This window comes from Dasypus novemcinctus, chromosome 12 (genome assembly GCF_030445035.2).
Source record: "Dasypus novemcinctus isolate mDasNov1 chromosome 12, mDasNov1.1.hap2, whole genome shotgun sequence".
In the NCBI taxonomy this organism is placed as follows: Eukaryota; Metazoa; Chordata; class Mammalia; order Cingulata; family Dasypodidae; genus Dasypus; species Dasypus novemcinctus.
This window is the reverse complement of record NC_080684.1, coordinates 34,162,041-34,179,825: the sequence shown is the minus strand read 5'-3', so window position 1 is coordinate 34,179,825 and position 17,785 is coordinate 34,162,041. Positions and strand designations below refer to the sequence as shown.

The 17,785-nt window shown below is 62.1% G+C and overlaps 1 protein-coding gene across 1 annotated transcript in view; it reads right to left on the bottom strand.

Annotated features, from left to right (window-relative positions):
• Nucleotides 1-717: 717 nt before the first annotated feature.
• The window catches only part of KRT80 (keratin 80), an 18,349-nt gene continuing 1,281 nt past the window's right edge, over nt 718-17,785 (bottom strand). The window contains exons 2-9 of the mRNA XM_058308190.2: nt 13,723-13,931; nt 8,869-8,929; nt 7,392-7,487; nt 4,749-4,913; nt 4,188-4,313; nt 3,395-3,615; nt 2,863-2,918; nt 718-2,729 (exon numbers count right to left, since the gene is read on the bottom strand). Coding sequence (XP_058164173.1) covers nt 2,608-2,729; nt 2,863-2,918; nt 3,395-3,615; nt 4,188-4,313; nt 4,749-4,913; nt 7,392-7,487; nt 8,869-8,929; nt 13,723-13,931 — 1,056 coding nt within the window. The 3' untranslated portion in view covers nt 718-2,607. The remainder of the gene's footprint in view (nt 2,730-2,862; nt 2,919-3,394; nt 3,616-4,187; nt 4,314-4,748; nt 4,914-7,391; nt 7,488-8,868; nt 8,930-13,722; nt 13,932-17,785) is intronic.

Here is a 17,785-nt window from a genome sequence, read left to right as displayed (position 1 = left end):
TTCCTGTCCAGAGTTCTGGAAACAAGAGATGCCAGAAACACAGCTATCTTATCAGATCCCACCCCCCTTGTGGGGCAAGCAGAGCAGCGTTTGCTCCATTTCACACATGAAGAAGTGGAGACTCCATTTGCCCGAGGGCTCACTGCGGGTGCGTGGGTGACCAGTTCATTGGCTTGGAAGTCCCTTTACCCCCCAAGAGTCCTTTCCTTGAGACCCCTGTTCTTCTGACAGTCTGTCTAGCTTGCTTAAAGCCCTGCTTCATCCGAGCAGCCTGCTCCATTCCCTGATTCTCTTGGCCTCCACTACCCTCCCTCTATTTGGACCTTTGCTAGCACCCATTTCTGCACTTGGCTGGGAAGTCCAGGGTGGCTTCCTTGAGTATCTCTCCAACCTGACAGAGCGTCTTGAGGTGTAGTTGAGCTAGATTTTGATGTGGCAGGCTTATGCCTGTACCCATCAGAATATAATCCACCTGGGCAGACGTGTTTGAGGGGGAGACCCCACACCACTTGGGGGAATTCCCTACGACGTGCCGGATCAGGGGCCCACACGGTGCCTGTGCAAGCCAGGAAGCGCCCAGAACGTAGGCCAAGGTTGCGATGGGCTCCTTGGGGGGTGATGTGTCCTGTCCCCACTGGAGAATCTCCGAAGTCCGGTGGTCAGCCTGATTGACCAGTGACTGACCAGTCCCCAAAGGAAGATAAATACAGACACGGCTTTATCCATGGACAAATATCAGCACTTTATTCGTCCCTCGGCAGGGAGAAGGGGGCACTGCCCTGAGATACTCAGCCGATCAGATGGGGTGGCTGGGATATATGTTCTCTATCCAGAAAGATAGTATATACCACACGGATTATGCAGAAACAGGAAGGGAAGCAATAAGTTAAAAGCCACATAAGTTATGAAAAAATAATATATATATATATACTTTATATATCTTGTATCTGCACTGTGGATCTGCTCCCTTGGAAACCAATAAATAGCTTGAGAAAAAGCATCAGTCAGCACCCTCTTTTGGGATTTCAGGACTGGCTAATGCCTTCCTGACACAGAGATGAGTTCTGGGTCCTCTCTGGCCTGAGCGTCAGTAGCCCACCAGCGCCCCCACAGGCCGGGAGGACCTTGAGGCCTGGGGGGAGGGCAAGGTCTTGGGCCACTAGGTCCTGGAAAACAAGTGAATGAACCAGACCCTGCCCGAGAGAGGAGGTGAGGGCAAGGAGCGGCTAGGGGCGAAGAGAGGGAAGGAGAGAAGGGGCTTGCCGAGTGGGAGGCTGGATCCCCCTGCAGACCCCGAAGGTGAGAGCAGTGAGGAAACTGGAGCACTCGGAAAGCCCCAGATCTTCTTGGTGGATGCACAGCTTTTCTCTTTGCTTGAGCCCTCTGAAGACTTGTCACTGAGTCCGACTCAAGGGCTCAGAGGCTCCCAGACCTGCCTGGGCCTTCTTCATGGCCCTGCGGGAGGCCGGGAGGGTGGGCTCGGGGTGGGGACAGGTGGCAGGACACCCTTAGGTGAGATGAAGCTGCAGGCCCAGAGGTGTGGGCGCTCCTGGGCTGCTCCGTGAATGCACAGGAGGGGAGGCCGGGCCGTTTGGCCGGATGGAAAGGAGAGCAGGGGCCCTGAGAAGCGGGATTCCTGGGAACTCGTGTTCTAGGGGTTCAGGGCAGGGGGTCCCTGGGGCTCTAAGGCCGTGTATTTGGGCTGGGACAGGGGCAGGGGGCAGAGAACTCCGACCCCAGGCAGGGGTCGTGGAGCCAGGGAGGGCAGGGAGGAGAAGGGAGGATCTAGATGTCCTGCCTGGTCCCAGGCTGCCGGCCGTCCTCCCTGCCGGGGGTGCACTGTGCGGGAACGGCCTTTGGAGACGGCGCTGGGAGCTGGACGGGGCTGGTGGCCTGGCGCTATGACCTACCGGGAGGCACCCGCAGGGAGAGAGTGGACAGCGGCGTCTGGGCTGATCTCAGAGGACCAGGCTCGGGGCCCACACACCCAGGGACCCTCCTCCCCTCGCTCCCCAATACCGTCAGGTGCCTGGGGAGTCCAAGGGGTGCAGGAAAGCCAGGAGGCAGTCAGCGCCCAGCCTGCCCAGGAACCCCGATATTGGGTGGGGGGTGCCCAGGCGGTGCTCCTCAGCCCCCAGGCCAGGGCTGGGGCAGGGCTGGGCAAGTGGGGGCACAGTCTCGGTTCTGACGTAGAGGCAAGGTGAGGCTTGAGATACGAGTTTAGGGCAAGGGTTGGGCAAACGGGCCAAGGTACCTGGTTAGAGCCCCGTGTTGGGTGAGGAGCCTCAAGGAGAGAGGAGGTAGAGACAAAACTGAGGCCAAATTCCAGTTAACCCAGCCAGGAAAACCTCTGGACAGGAGGTTGGAAGGGTGGTTCTGGGGGATGTCACTATGGAGTGGAGGGGACCTGAAGAGCTGGTGACACCCCTCTCCCACCCGTGGGCAACCCACAAAAAAGCAGTCATGTTTCGAACCCTCTTCTTCTCAGTTCTGTATCAGGTTTTGCCTCTGCTTCCAACCTAGGGGCTCTAGGCTGCTTTCTTGAGTCTAGCTTAAGTCCCTCCTGCTGCAGGAGGAGTGGCCTGGGGCTCCCGGCGTCCAGCTGCCTTAGTCCGAGGCCTCCGATTCCTGGGAGAGGAACTTCTCGGACACTTCGGTGATTTTGATCATGTGGCCTTTGCTGCTGTTCTTGTGGGCGGGGCCCTTGGAGACCCCCGACTTGGAGGCGCCTACGGGGGAGATAAGGGGTTGGGGGGAAGGGGCTGCAGGTTTGGGAGCCACGCGAAATGATGCCCTTAGGGTCACGATCCCCGGACACTCTGCCCCCTGCCCTCCCTGGGTTCTTGGGGCAAGGCGACTCACTGGTTCTGAATGGGGACGGCACAGCGCTGACCACGGTGGCTGACGGCAAGTCCATCCTAGTGGGGGGGGGGGTTGGGATACGGTGGGTGGGAAGGGAGCCTGGGGCTGGAGCTCCCTTGGGACTGGAGGCCTGCGGTTTGGCAGGTGAGGGGAGTTCTTGGTTGCCACTCCCATTCCCACCCTGCTGGGTGGCCCTGGCTGGCCAGCATGTCCTCTCTGGACCTCAGCCTCCTCTTCCCTGTGTGAAAGCTAACCATCTCTGAGCATTTCTTTTGTCAGGATCGCATGAGTCTTCTCCACCCCTCTGTGAGGGGGGCCATGTTTATGGTCAGCCCTATTTCCCAGATGGGGAAACAGAATTTAATGAACGGGTCACGGTCCCCAGTTCGTCAGCGGCTGAGCTGGGATCGAAAGCAGGCCCATCGGGCTCCCCGTGCCACGTGGGAGGTGGAGGCTGGCCTCGCGTGGGGCTGGCCCCCCGCCCCCGGCTCTCCCTCTCCCCTGGCCCTGCCCGGCCGTTCTCGGGCCTCACCTGCACTCCTCGCCCTCCAGCAGCTTGTGGTAGGTGGCGATCTCCACGTCCAGCGCCAGCTTGACGTTCATCAGCTCCTGGTACTTGCGCAGCTGCTGCGCCATGTCCTGCTTGGCCTGCTGCAGCGCGGCCTCCAGCCGGGCCAGCTTGGCCTTGGCGTCCTGGAAGGCCAGCTCCCCCTGCTCCTCGGCCGCCTTGATGTTCTCCTCCAGCTTCAGGCACTGCAGCGAGGAGGACGGGAGGAAGGGGGGGGAGCAGAGACTGAGCCAGGGCCTGGAGCCCACTTTGGGCCTGGGTAGGAGTGTGAGTGGGGACAGAAGACCAAGCCGTGGCACTCGTGGGTGGGGCAGCGGTTACAGTGCAGCAAGAGGGACTTCAGTTACAATGGCAGACACTCCCCTAAGGCCAGAGGGAAGTACCACAAGCCACGAAAGGAGCCTGTCCCAGCTGCCCGGCAGAGAGGCTCTTGCTCTGGACACTTGTCCAGGCCAGAGGCTGGGACTTGGCTTCTGCTCTCCTCTTTCTCACTCTCGCACTCTCTCTCTAATTGTGGGGCGCCTGGGAGGAAGGCAGCAGGCTCTGGGCATGTGTGGAGGGGGGCTGTCTGATGTTCCAACAGCCCTGGCCAATGTATAAAGCACTTTCCCATGCAGAGCCTTGCTCTGATCCATATGACAGGTGGGGAAGCCGAGGCACGGAGGCACTGAGGGACCTGCCCAGGGCCACACTAGGTCGGGCCTTGCCTGCCTGCAGCGTGCGTGGGCATGTGCGCCCCGCGCCCCTGGGCACTCACGTGGCTCTGGATGGAGAGGATCTGGGACCTGAGCTTCTGGATGTGCACGTTGAGGTCAGAGATCTCGCTGCGGCAGCTCTGGAGGCTGGTCACAAATTCGGCTGAGCAGGCGACCCGCTCCTCCAGCTGGGTGGGGGGTGGAGGTTGCAGCGAGGGCAGCTCTCAGTGTCCCTCCCGGCACCCTTGCCCCAGGTCCTCTACTCCTACTGTTCACCCCCCCCCCCAATCTCCTCCTCTGCCGCCCACAATCCCACCCAGCCCTCTCTCCAGCCTGGCTTCCTCCCAGCGGCCCTGGACCGAGCCCCTGGGCAGGACCTGGAGATGGCCCGGCGCTGCTGTCCCCGGGGAGCTCCCGGAGGGCACAGACCGAGGGCTTCCCCTCCACCGGCCCTCGGGACCCGGCACGTCCTCCACACCTGCCCGTGAACCGACCGCGGTGGTCTCGCGGCCCCCTGCTGCCCTGTCCCTGCGCATCCCCATGCCCCTCTCCCGGAGCGGCGGGAGCCCTTGGTGACCGGCGGCCCCTGCCGCGGGCACCACCCCGCGAGGTCGGCGGCTCACCTGGCTCCGCGAGTACGCCTTGGCCTCCTCCAGGCTGCGGGCTGTGATGGCGTCGTACTGCGCCTTCACCTCCTCCACCAGGCCGCTCAGGTCGATGTGGCAGCGGCTGTCCAGGCCCACGGTCACTGACACGTCCTGCGCTTGGGCCGCCAGGTCCTTCAGCTCCTGGCCGGGCACAGACGTGGGGGCCAAGGGCTGGGGGCGGGCTCGGCGATCCTCAGGCACCCCCGTGTCCTCACCCCAGGAGGAGCTGAGAGCAGGGCTGCTCCTTCCCCCGGGCCCTGAGCGAAGGCCAAGCACCTCCCCACCATGACTGCCCCGCTAGCTCAGCTCGCACCTTTGGGAGGCAGGTCAACGCCCCCTGCGCCCCCAGCCATTGCGCTCCCCCTCTGACAAAGGGCTCATGCTCTTTGCTGCGGCTGTGTCTCCCGTGGAGGGGCAGGGAGCAGAAGCCAAAGCCCTGCCCATCTTTCCAGCCCCAGACCAGCTTCCCAGCACGCCTGTAGCCCGGCATCCTCCGGGCCAGAACACTCAGGGGGGCGGGGAGACAGGGGGAACAGGGAGCTGCCCAAGGGGCTGCAGGGTGTCGCCTCTGGCTGCTGTGCTGCTTCCCTGGAGGTGCTGTAAACAGCCTGGGCCTGGCGGACTCGGGGGAGCGAGTGGGGAGTAAACAGAGCACCCTTTGCCAGCGTTGTGCAAAGAGAGTGAATCAGGCCGCCGGCCACAGAGGCAGGGAGGGGGCCAGGCGGGAGGTGGGGGGCTCACTCTTGGGGAGGGGCCTGGGCTGGACAGTCACTCCTTCCGGAATTCACAGTGACCCCTATTTCAGTCATCAAATTTCAGTCAGGGACCCCATTTCCCTGATTAAACTGTGTCTGCACCAGGACACCCTAAAAGCCTGTAGCTGTGCCTGATGCTCCATCCCTCGAGAGGCAAACTTAAAAAAACAACAGCAGTGCTTCACGGTCCAGAGCTCTGAAAACAGTCACCTTTTTTTGGCTGGGTAACCCAGCCCAGTTTTTAAACCTCTATGAGCCCCAGTTTTCTCATCTGTAAAATGGGTATAGTTTATAAAACGGAAACCAGCTAGCGTGTATTAAATGCCTACCACGTGCCAGACTCGGTTCTAAGGGAATGCCTTAGGATGTAGGAACAAAATGAACCCTGACGGCAGCCTGGTGAGGAAGGCACTAATATCCTGCCCATTTTACAGAGGGGGAGACTGAGGCATAGGGAGATTAAAATAACTGCTCAAGTTGACATAATTACTGAGCCAGGATTCAGATTCAAGCTGCTGTAAAACCTGCAATGGAGCAGAGACGCAATAAACCACAGGTAAGGGGACTATTACAGCTGGGGAAGGTGACGAAGCCGAGATGAAGTGGCCAGGGACAGGGCAGCCTGTTTCTGCGGCAGGTGCCCGAGCCGCGTGGATAGCACCGGGACCTCGGCAGGCTCGCCGTCCCAGGCGCTGCGCCTGGCAGCCACGAGGCAGAGGCTGAGAGGGCTTGTGGACATGCGTCCAGCCATGCCCAGGTATACGGCTGGTTAGGTCCCTCCTTCCTAGTTCACAGCGCCACATCCGCAGGGCCTCCCTTCTGGCTGAGCTTAGGCTCTGCACCTGCCCAGAGTCGTGGGTGAGCAGGGTGGAGGGCAGACCCTGAGCCGTCAGCCCTGTGGGTGTCGGCCCGGCTGCACCTGCCCACGTGGGTTTGGGCAGAAGAGCCCCTGACCCACTTCTCAAGCGGACCAGTGGGCGTGGTGCTCAGAGCAGTCTCTTAAGGGCCCGCTGGGGGCTTGGCCTGGTTGTGGAGGGCTCTGGCAGGGATGTGCAGCTTTTCAGGGCTGCCGGTGGGCAGGTCCACCTGGGAGGGCTGTGACCCTGCTGTTCCCAAGGTCCATGTGTCTCTCTGCTGTGCTCTGCTCCGTGGCCACAAACAGGCCACAGACCTGCAGTTGCCTCACTGGGGCCAAGCCTGCCGGAAAGGACCATGGTCTGGGCTCAACCATGAGTCCAATCTCCCTTTCGCATGGTCGGCGGCCCAGAGACCCTGATCCTGGCTCTGTCCTGGGCGGCACAGCCACAGTTTGGCCGTTGCAGCACACAAGCTCCAGAAGCCTGCAGCCTCCACCAGTGGGGCCCAAAATGACGATGGCACTGGCAGCATCCACTTAGGCTCGGCTGAGGACTTGGGAGAATGTGTCCCGGAGGCATGTGCTGGGCCAGTTTTGTTCCAGAGGCTAGACTAGTCTGGGAATCAGACAGTCTGAGCCCGGGTCTCTGCCCCTGCTGAATGGGGAAGGGCGAGATGCACTCCTAGTGGAGCTTGGACTCTGAGTGCCCGAGACACGCTCGTGGGAACGGGTGTTCAAGGCTCCCTCCCTGGTGCCTGCCTGCCTCTGCAACCAGCCTCCCCAGCCTGCCCGGAGGCACCTGCCTCACCCCCACGACGTGCTCTCCCTGAGAGCGCCGCCCGAGCTTTGTGCGAATGAGTAACGGGGGGACGGGGCGGGGGGGTTAGGGACATCGGTATGTCTGGCCAGGAAGGGTAAGTGATGCTGCCGCTCCCACTCCCCCGGGGCACCCCTTTCCCGTGGTCCCGCCAGCTCTCGGCTGGAAGGACAGCGCCCCCTCTCGCTCACCTGCTCATAGATGGTTTTCATCAGCTCCACGAAGCTCTGCAGGACTTTCAACTTGGTTTCCAGTTCAGTCCGTCGGAGACACTCTGTGTCCAGGTCCTGGGGGTTGGAGTGGGGAAGGGTGATGGGAGAGGGACCGGAGCGGCCCCAGGGCAGGAGTGGGGGGTGGGGGAGGTTGCTTCCTGAGGGAGAATGGGGGGTGTAGCAGTTTGATATTGTTTATGAATTCCAAAAATAGATAGTGGATTGTGTTTGTAAGCTGGTCTGTTCCTCTGGGCATATTAGATTGTATTGGATTCAGAGGTTTTACTTTTACTTGATTAAATTATGATCGAGGCTTTGATTCGGCCACATCCGTAGGACATTGGGTCCCCGTGAACCAAGGGGGTGGGGATTCACAGAGAAAACGTCGGGCAGAGGAGAGAGTTGGAGTTTTGATGCTGGAGCCCTGGGAAGTAAATACACAGGAGTAAAACACAGAGGAATAGAGACAGCTCCGTAGACACGGCAGAGGCCCCAGGAAGAGAGAGCCTGGGAGTCTACAGCTGCCCTTGTAGAGAGAACAGAGCAGCTGAGCCTGGAAAGAATCGAGCCCCGGGGAGAGAGACAAGCCTTCAGCTGAGAAGGGAAGCAGCTGGCACTACAGAGCCTTAGGAGGAGGAGGAAGACTGAACCTTTGCAGAGACCAGCAGTCATCATGCTTCCACATACGGCAAATGACTTGGGGTGAGAAAGTACCTCTTATGGTACCTGGAGTTGGACTCTTTAGGGCCTTGTGACTGTAAGCTCCTACCCCAGATAAGTATCCTTTATAAAGGCCAGCAGAGGGAAGTGGATTTGGCTCAACTGATAGAGCATCCTCCTACCATATGGGAGGTCCAAGGTTCAAACCCAGGGCCTCCTTGACCTGTGTGATGAGCTGGCCCATGTGCAGTGCTGATGCGCGCAAGGAGTGCCCTGCCATGCAGGGTGTCCCCCGCATAGGGGAGCCCCACGGGCAAGGAGTGTGCCCCGTAAGGAGAGCCGCCCAGCGCGAAAGAAAGTGCAGCCTGCCCAGGAATGGCGCCGCACACACAGAGAGCTGACACAAGGATGACGCAACAAAAGGAGAGACAGATTGCCAGTGCCACTGATAAGGATAGAAGCGGTCACAGAAGAACACACAGAGAATGGACACAGAGAGCAGATGGGAGGGGGGAGAGAAATAAATAAAAACATAAATCTTAAAAAAAAAAAAGAAGCCAACAGAGTGCTGGTACTTTGCATCGGCGCCCCTTTGGCTGACTACTACAGGGGAATTCCCGAGGGACGTGACTTGGACCGTGGGAGAAAGGAGCAGGGTGAGGACAGGTGCTCTGTCTGTCTGTCTGCTTTCTGTCTGTTGGTCCTGGGAATCAGGCCTCTGAGGGCTTGGCTTGAGGAGGGAGGAAAGTGGGTGACGCTGAGGAGAAAGGCGCCTGGGGTGGCCCGGGCAGGCTACCTTCTTCAGCTGCGCGAAGGTAAACTCCAGGTCGGTGCGCTGGGAGAGCTCGTCCTCGTACCTGGAAGGGCAGAGAGGGAGAGGGAGGGCTGAGGCCAGCGCTCCCCTCATGGGGGCTGGTTAACCCTCCGTGGGTGAGGGCACGGGGCTCTGCTATCACATTGGGTGCCTGTGCCAACTGGCCTTTCCTTCAGGGAATTCTAGGGTGCCTCTCCTGCCCCTTGACCCCAGGAGGTGCTGCTGGGGAAGAAGGCAAAGCCACCTCTCATTCCCTCCCTCTGCTCCCTCCAGGTGGTCACCCAGTCCTATCCCAGAGGCATCTGGCCCACCTCTGCATTTACCTCCTCCAGGAAGCCTTCCCAGACTGTATACTGTGGTCCTTTGCTGGTCCCCAAACTCCTCCCCTGGGAACCTCAGGGGCAAACAAGCTGTGCCTTTGGTCAAGTCTGTTCCTAGCACCCCCTGCTCACACCTCACTTTCCCACCTCGAGCCCTTCCTGCGGTCCCAGCCTCTTCCTTCTGAGATTTGTCAGAGGGTTGGACACCATCCCACCACGTTCCCTCTTAGGGGAGGAGAGGAAGAGCTGGGGCTCTGCGGTCAGATGGCCGGCAGCTGGGATCGGGGGCAGCGGCTTCAGCCCTCCCCCCGGCTTCCTCGTCTATGAGGGGTGTGTGCTGGGAAGCGGGCGACAGAGTCACCAAGTACAGCCAGTGCTCCCCACAGCCGGGTCTCCCCCTTTACAGTTCTGTCCCCTTTGTACTCCAGGCCTCCTGGTGTTGGAGCGAGGTCACTGCAGGGTAGGAGCACTGGATCCCAGGTCCCTCCCGCTGAGACGTGTGATTTGGCCCCACGGGGATGGGGGTCTCAGCCTCAGCCCTCCCTCCCCTCAGCCGGCACTGCCCTGGCGGACGTGGGGGCCTGTAGCTTCCTCTTTCCTGCCCTCCTCTCCCGGGAATGCCTGAATCCCCGGTGGCCCTAATTACAGCCACTGCCGCCGGGCTGGCGCCTGACCCCACGGAGCGGCACTGACCCCTACGCCGGCCAGCTGGCCGCACCCACCACCCCTCTCGCCTTCCTTGGCACCAGCACCTAAGGTGCTGAGGGAGGGCCTGGCTAGAGGGCACCCGAGAGAGGCTAGAACCCACAGGGCTCTTGGCCTCTGACACTCCGTGTGCTGGCGGCAAACCCCCTCCCCGGCCACGGCCTTGGCTCCAGTAGCCTGAGAGGGGCTCCGAGGGTGCCGATCACAGGCGAGGGGGCAGGGGGTTAGCCAGGGAGCCTGCTCTGCAGTCTGCCAGGACACACGGAATGTCCGAGAAGTCCTGGCCTGGAGGGGGACGAGAGGCGCTGCCGGCCACCATGCCGCGGGCTGGCTGCTGTCCCTGCCCTCGCCCCTGGGTCCCATTTTACAGATGAGGAAACGGAGGCTGGGAGAAGGGCGTGGAGGCTACCGGGGTGTGGTGGGTAAGCCTGCCCGGCTCCTAGGACTCAGCTCCCGCCTCCTCCGCTAACTGGCACGTGGCCTGGGACAACCTGCGCGCCCGCGTCGCAGCTACGGTAAAAGTGAGGTCAGGAGGGGTGCATCAGCTCACACCGGGTGTGTTTCCACCACTGCCCAGCACCCACTCAGGCGGTGCCTGTTGTCTTACCTGAGCTCAGGTCTCCCCCAAAACAGGGCCCCGCCCTCCAGCCCTGAGCCCTGGCCACCCCGCCTTCGTGGAGGGGCGCCCGGGGAAGCCATACTGCAGACAGAACCGCACCCCCCTCACAAATCCTCCCGGCAGGGGGGATTAAACAGGAATTCCCTGTCCTGGGGAGCCCCACGCTGAGAAGGCCCTCATCGACTGGCCCTCCCCACACCAGCCCTGGTTGAGCTCCCTCCCCTCTGGAGAGCAGGGATCTGCCAGCCTCAGGCAGGGGCTTGGGAAGGCAGCGCGTGCGTGGGTGGGTGGTGGGTGGGGGGTGGTGGTGGGGCTCTGACGTGCCAAACCTCCTCCTTTTCTGCTCACTGCTCTTCCCACCCTCTCTGTGGCTCTCCTGGCCCCCTGGTTACCCTGCTCTCTGATTTTTCGGGGCCGCTGAAGACTTTCTAATTGCTTTGGGCCTGCTCTCCAGTTTATTTTTGGCTCTGTCTTCTAAGAAGCCTCAGGGGGAGAACCCCAGGCTTGGACCTGGGGCAGCGAGTCCCATCGGACCTCCCCCCACCCCCTTGAATTTGCCCTTGGCTGAGGGGGGGAGAGGGACGGCTGCGTTTCCCCTCCAGACAGAAACCAGCCAGGGGTCTAGGCGAGAATAGGCAGGGTGAGTCTAGGGGAGGCCGCGGCCTGGCAGGTGCCCTGAGAACCGCTCCCCCGGCAGAGAAGGAGGCCGGGACTGTGGCCCCAAGGGCGATGTCAGGGGACCCTGCCCAGGCCGGGCCCTGCCCTGCCCTGGACTCCAGGCCTGCTGGGTGGGGTGGGTGGCAGCCGCTAAGGCTGAGCCCCCGGGGAGAGGCTGGTGGCTCGGTGCTGCATCCCATCCCCAGGCTTTGTGGGAATTAGAAAAAGTGGGGTCCTGCGCCAGCCCGCCCGGCTTGGCGCCCCACTGGGCTTTGACCCCTTCGCCTCCTCAGCCAGGGGCTCTTGTGCAGTGGGCGGCTTGCACCGTTACCCCCCCAGTCATGGGCTGCATGTCTTAGGCATGTCGCTGGCTGGACCTCTGCATCCTCCTTAGTAAATAGAAGCGTCAGACTACAGGATCCTGGTGCCCCCCGCTGCCTCAGAGCTTTTGGATCGCCACCTCTCATCCCACCCCCAAGCCTCTGCCAGTCACCAGCTCCCAAACCCGTTCTCAGGCCCTTTGCAGCTTGTTTACTTCTGGGAGGGAGGCTGAGCTCATCAGCCTGGCAGCCCCTCCCTGTCAGGGCTCCGCGGGGCGGCTCCGGCCTCCTGGCGGCCCCAGGCCCCGCACAGCTCGCTGGCAGCACCCCCAGCTCTGACCTGCAGACACAGAAGCCCCGGGCCCTGCCCCTAAACCCGTCTCTCTGACCCTGATCTCGGTGGGTTCCTTGCACCCGAAGGGAGTACAACTGGGCAGCAGGTTATGGAAACCAGGCAGCAGGCCAAGGGAGGGGGCGGAGTCAGGGTAAAACAACAAGCAGAGTGTGTACAGCGCTTCCCCTTGCAAAGCGCCTCCGCGGGCACGGCCGGCTGGGCTGTGGAGGCGGCCGGCTGAGGTTCGAGATGGGACTTAGCAGGGCCGTGTGAGTGGGAGCAAGCCCTTGCCCTCTCCCGGCCTCGTTGCCTTCCCGATACAAGGAGGAGCCAAGGCTCCTTCTGGCTCTGCGTTCCCTGATCCTTTGCGAGCCGAAGACCTCGCAGGTATTGCTGACATGGGCCGTGGGTTCTGGCGAGCTACCGCGAGTGTCCCCTGAACAGTCAGGTGTGGGGAGGGTGGACGGCTCAGAGCAGGTAAGCAGGTGCCCCGTGTGCTGCCCTGGGACCCCTGGAGGCCGGGGCTGGTGGACTGCACAGGGCCTGCAGATCATTCCACCAACGAGGAAACTGAGGCTCCCAGAGCACGGGGAGGTCAGGCCAGAGGCTGTGGGTGAGCTGAGCCCCCGGGGCGGGCTGCTCCGCTCTCCGGCCCTCCTGGCACTGCGGCCTCTCCTCGAATCAGCAGGGCCTGGGGCTGGGCCGAGCGCTGGAGGGGGCAGGGGCTCAGGCCACACCCTGCACGCCCCTCACCTGGCCCTAGCGGGAGGGTGCAGGGGCCCGGCCTGTGCGGCTCTGCCTCAGCTCTGCCCTTAGTTCCTCGTCCCTCAAGCCTGGCCCATCGCCCAATCAAGAGAGGGCTGCGCCTCTTCTGAGCCCCGAGCGCCCAGGCGCCAATGCAGCTCAGCACGTCTGCGTCTAGCACCCACTGTGTGGCAGGCACTGCAGCCCTCTAGGGGCTGGGAAAGCTGCCACTCATAGCTGAGGGGCTTGGGGAATGCTGGTGTCTGTGGCCAGGTCCCACCCCCCACCTCCAACCTGGGCTCTAGCCCTACTCCTCACCCCAGCCTTAGACTGGTATGAACCGTCATTATTCCCATTTACACAGGCAGAAACTGAGGTTCAGATGTTAAACAACTTGCCCGAGGGCACGAAGCTAGTAAAGGGTGGGAGTGAGGAGTAAACCCCCCAGGCTCGCGCCCGCCACTGGACCACACTGCCTGCCAGCTGCCGGTCCCCTTAGCTGTCTCCACCACGAAGTCGTCGCAGCATCTGGCAAGCTGGGGCTGCGTTGTCCTTCTCTCTCTAGGTCCCCAGTCAACCTCCAGGCGTGGCGCAAGTCGCCTCTGGGGGGCTGAGTCTTTATTCAAACAAAACCCACTTTTCCATCCCCTGCCTGCACCCCAGCCACTCCCCTCTCCTTTCCAGCTCGTTGGAGATCAAAATCCAAAGCCATCGTCAAAGCAGAGGCCCATCTGTTATTCCAGCTAGTGACACACTTTCCCACTGCCAGCGGGCTGGGTGGACAAGAGCAAGCGTGTTTATGGGCCCAAGACGAGGCGGTCTGAGCCAGGGATGTGGGCTGGGGCGGTGCCCCGGAGCTGGCAAGCTCGGTGTTTAGCTGGGGACCTTGCTGTAAGGGTCACATCTAGGGTGGTGGTTGGAGAGTCACTGCTGTATCCCCAGTATTTAGAACGGCAGGTCCGTAGTAGGTCCTCACTAAGTACTGCTGGAGTGAAAAACCATTCCTTATCTTCTTTCCTCATTCTCTGGCTCGCGTGTCCAGCACCTGCCCCCTGGGTGCAGGCTGGTTCCTCTCCACCCATGCCCGAGCAGACCCAGGCTCTGCCCACGGCCCCCCCAACCCGAGGTGTGACCTACTTGGTGCGAAACTCCTCCACCTTCTTGAGCACCTGCAGGAGGCTGGCCTCCAGCTGCCCCTGCTCCTGGCTCGCTTTGCGCAGCTCCTCCCGCAGCCGGCCCTGGTACGCCTCGTAGACGTGCCTGAGGTCGAAGCTGGCGGAGGCCTGGCCCTGCAGAAAGTTCCAGTGGGTCTCCAGCAGCTGGTTGCGCTGCTCCAGGGCTTGCACCTGGGAGAGCAGAAGGGTGGTGGTGAGGGAGCCGGGTGTGGGCAGGCGGGGGCCAGCCGGCGTGGCCCCACGGAGGCCTCCCAGACGAGCGGGGGCTCCTCGCGTGCATGCCACCACCCCAGGCCCTGGCTAGGTGCATCCAGAACTGCTCTCCAATCATGGATTGCCCAAACTGAGGGCAGTGAGAGGAGGGGTGGGAGGGAGTGGAGTCAGAGAAAGCTTTCCTAGGAGGAGCAGGCCCGCTGGTTGAGGATGTGCCAGCGCCAACATGTGCCTGGGGCTTAGGCGGGAGACCCCAGGGAAACCGTGGAGTCAGGGGTCCCTCTGCCGCCCTCTCCTCGACCAGCCTGGCCTCATCTTGTCTCAGAAACTCAGCAGGGTAGGGCATGGCTAGTACTTAGGTGCTAACCCCCTGACAAACCTAGACGTGTATGCTCTCTGGGCCGCAGATAATCTTATCTGCCCTTGGAGAGCTGTTGGGCGAACCCCGGGTATAGCTTTGGAATGAAAATAATAGTGGCAGGGAGGCGGACGTGGCTCAGTTGACAGAGCGTCCATCTACCCTATGGAGGGTTCAGGGTTCGATCCCCAGGGCCTCCTGACCTGTGTGGTAAGCTGGCCCACGCACAGTGCTGCTGTGCGCAAGGAGTGCTGTGCCATGCAGGGGCGCCCCCGCGTAGGGGTGTCCCGTGTGCAAGGTATATGCCCTGCAAGGAGAGCTGCCCTGCATGAAAAAAGCGCAGCCGCCCAGGAGTGGCACCGCACACACGGAGAGCTGATGCAGCAAGATGACGCAACAACAACAACAAAGAGACGCAGTTTCCCAGTGTCACCTGATAATGCAAGTGGACGCAGAAGAACATACAGCAAATGGACACAGAGAGCAGAAAACGGGGGGTGGGGGGGAGGGGAAGGGGAGAGAAATAAAATCTTAAAAAAAAAATAGTGGCAAATGCTTATGTGGCACCTACTATGTGCCAGGCATTGTTCTAGATGCTTGGCATCTTTCACTCATTTAAATTCCCCTAACACCTTGATGGAGGAGGTATTCTTATCCGCGTTTTACCTCTGAGGAAACTGAGGCACAGAGAGGTGAAATAACTTGTTCAAGATTACAAACTTGGCAGGTGGCAGAGCCGGGCTTGGACGCCAGGCAGTCTGGGTTCCAGCCTCTGCCCCTGACCCCTTCGACCTGTGCCTCCTGCTGCTGCTGGACTGCTGCGGGCCCTGGGTTGCTGCCTCGCTTTCTGGCCACCTTCTGCTTCCAGCTCAGGCCAGATCTGCCTGGAGGATCAGGGGATGGAGGGCGCCCTTGGGCTCTTCTGAAATTCCTCCTGCCTCAGACTCTCCTGCGCAGACTCCTGGGGGTCCCCCGGAGGCTCCCACGAAGCCCTCAGGGCCCCTCTCCCTTCCTCCCCCACCCACCCAGCCCTCACTCTTGGTGCTCTCCTCTCCACCTCCCGGGGCCTCCCCACCTCCCCACAGGTGCGCAGCGCAGACCCTCCCAGGAGGCCCTCAGGACCCGCACCCGGCTGGAGCACCGGCCCTGGCTGGTCTCCTCCTGCGTGCTTCCTCCATCCCGCCCATCTCCCCGGCTCTCACGTCCCTGCCCCCTGGGTGCGCGGGCATGGCTTGGCCACGGATGGAGGCAGGAGGGCGGCGGGGCCTGGCTTCTGGGCCTGGCTCCTGGGTCGGCGTGAGGACGTTGCGATAACAAGCCTCATGCTGGTGGCAGGAGGCCAGGCCTCCTCCCACCCACGGTGACACCGGCTCACAGAATCACCGAGTCGGAAAGAGCCTTTCAGATCAGCTGCTCTGCAGCCTCAACTTCCCGGGAGCAGGGGGCAGCCCGGGGGGCTCAAGGGGCTGCCCAAAAGTGCCCTCCGGCTGGATTGGCAGGGCGCACGCCTTGCACGTGGGACACCCCTACCTGGGGGCGCCCCGCATGGCGCAGCCCTCCTTGCGCACAGCCGGTGGGGGGGCACACGGCTGCTTGGTGACAGCGCTTCCCAGACAGGCCCTGCCTACGCTGGGCCTCCGTGGGCAACCTGATCCTCTTGGATTTGGTTCTCCCTTTTCCCTGAGGAGCTCTGATGACTTGGAGAAGTCCCGTCCGATATTCACACAGACCTCGCCGGCAGGCACGATGGCCGCTGGCGCAGGAGGACGGTGTTTGTGGGCTGTCGTTCTCCCACCAAGCTCCCAGCGGAACAGGTAAGTGCTGCCGGAAGCTGACCTGAAGCCTCCCATCTGCTGTAGCTGCCGCCAAACAAGTTCAGTGGGGCTGGAGGTCAGGAGGGCTCTGCCCTGCTTCGTGTGTGCCAGAGGGAGCCCGTGTGGGTGGGAGGGGAGCGTATCTGCTCACCCCGCCTTCCCTCCGTTTTGACAAGCAGAAGCCCTGTGTTTACACTGAGGGTGGGGTGAGAGGAGAGAGGTGAGATTCCTTCCCCACCCATGAGCCACCGAAAAGAACTTCACCCCAAGAAGTTCTTCCTGTAGTCTGACCTCGGTCCCCCACGCTTCAGCAGGAGCCCCTGGGGGATGTGAGCATTTAGCGGCCGATCCAGCTGGAGGGCCCTTTTGGTCTTCGGGGGTCCGCGGCAGGCCCCTGTCTCCAGCTGCCTTGGGGGGAGTCGCTTGTCGTCTCAGTGGGTGGGGATGGAAACTAGTCCCCGACCTGGCTTGGTCCCCGCAGGAAGCCTCCTCCTCTCGGGCGTCATCCAGGCGCCCCAGAGTGCTAGGTCAACCGCCTGCTCCCTGCCAGGGCTGCCGAGACGCCGCTCACTCCCCTTCCTCCCCGTTCAGGCTGCGCCTCACTCCCCGCTGCCCCCAGGCCTTAGCTCCTACAGCGGCAGCTCGAGAAGGGGCCCCAGAGAGGCCTGGCGTATCCGCCTCTCCATTTTACAGATGGCAAGACTGAGGCTCCGGGGCCCAGGACTCACGGCTGCCTTGGCGCCGGGTCCGCAGCTCAGTGCAGGGCCAGGGCGGGGCTGCAGGCGCCATGTGCTCTTTGTGGGGGAGATGGAGAAGCCGGGGTGAGGCTCTTGGCTGCGGCTCCCTTCAGGGACCCACCCGGGCTTCAGACCCCCGACCCGAGAGGCGACAGTCCAGGCAGGCGAGCCTAAAGGGCGGTGCCTCTGGGGCCTGCAGCTGCCAGTCCCGGCCCCAGACCCTCGCCTTCAGCCAGAGGTTGCCCTGGCCCAGGTTGGCTCAGAGTCTTTGTCAGGATTTGGGCCAGCCTGCCTGTGGGCAGGGGGATGGCTCCAGTGACTGCCCGAGGTCATTCTCCTTGGGGAGGACCTTGTGTCCATCATCCATCTCCAGGCATGTCAGCACCCCCTTCGGTGCCTTTTCTACAGCCTCCTTAGGTGGGCTGCGGGCAGTCCTTCCTCTTGTCCCACCTGCATCCCCTCTGCTGTCTGCAGGTGAAGGCGAGCGGGCCAGCTGGCAGCAGCTGCCCTGCAGCTTCTCCTCACCCCCCGCCTCCCGTGGCTACCGCCTTAACAGCCCGTCCGCGGGCATGAGCTCAGGGCCACCCCGAGAGCAGGAGCAAAGCACAGCAGAGAGGAGGCCTCTGGGGCACAGAGAGGGTAAGTGGCTTGCCCGAGACAGCCAGCAAGCAGCTGAGCCAACACTGCCCCAGGCCCTTCGGCTGTCCCCCGGGTGTCTCCCTCCTCCTCCTCGGTATTTGCTGCCTCAGTGGGCCCAGGAAGGCCCTGAGCCCCAGATCTTGCCCCTGGGCCTCCCCTGGACCACGATGCTTCTCTCTGGCCTGTGCTTCTCCCCTCCCCTCCGCCTCCTCCAAGGGCCTCTCCTGGAGGGGGTTACCTGGGTTCTAGGAGTGAGCTGAACCA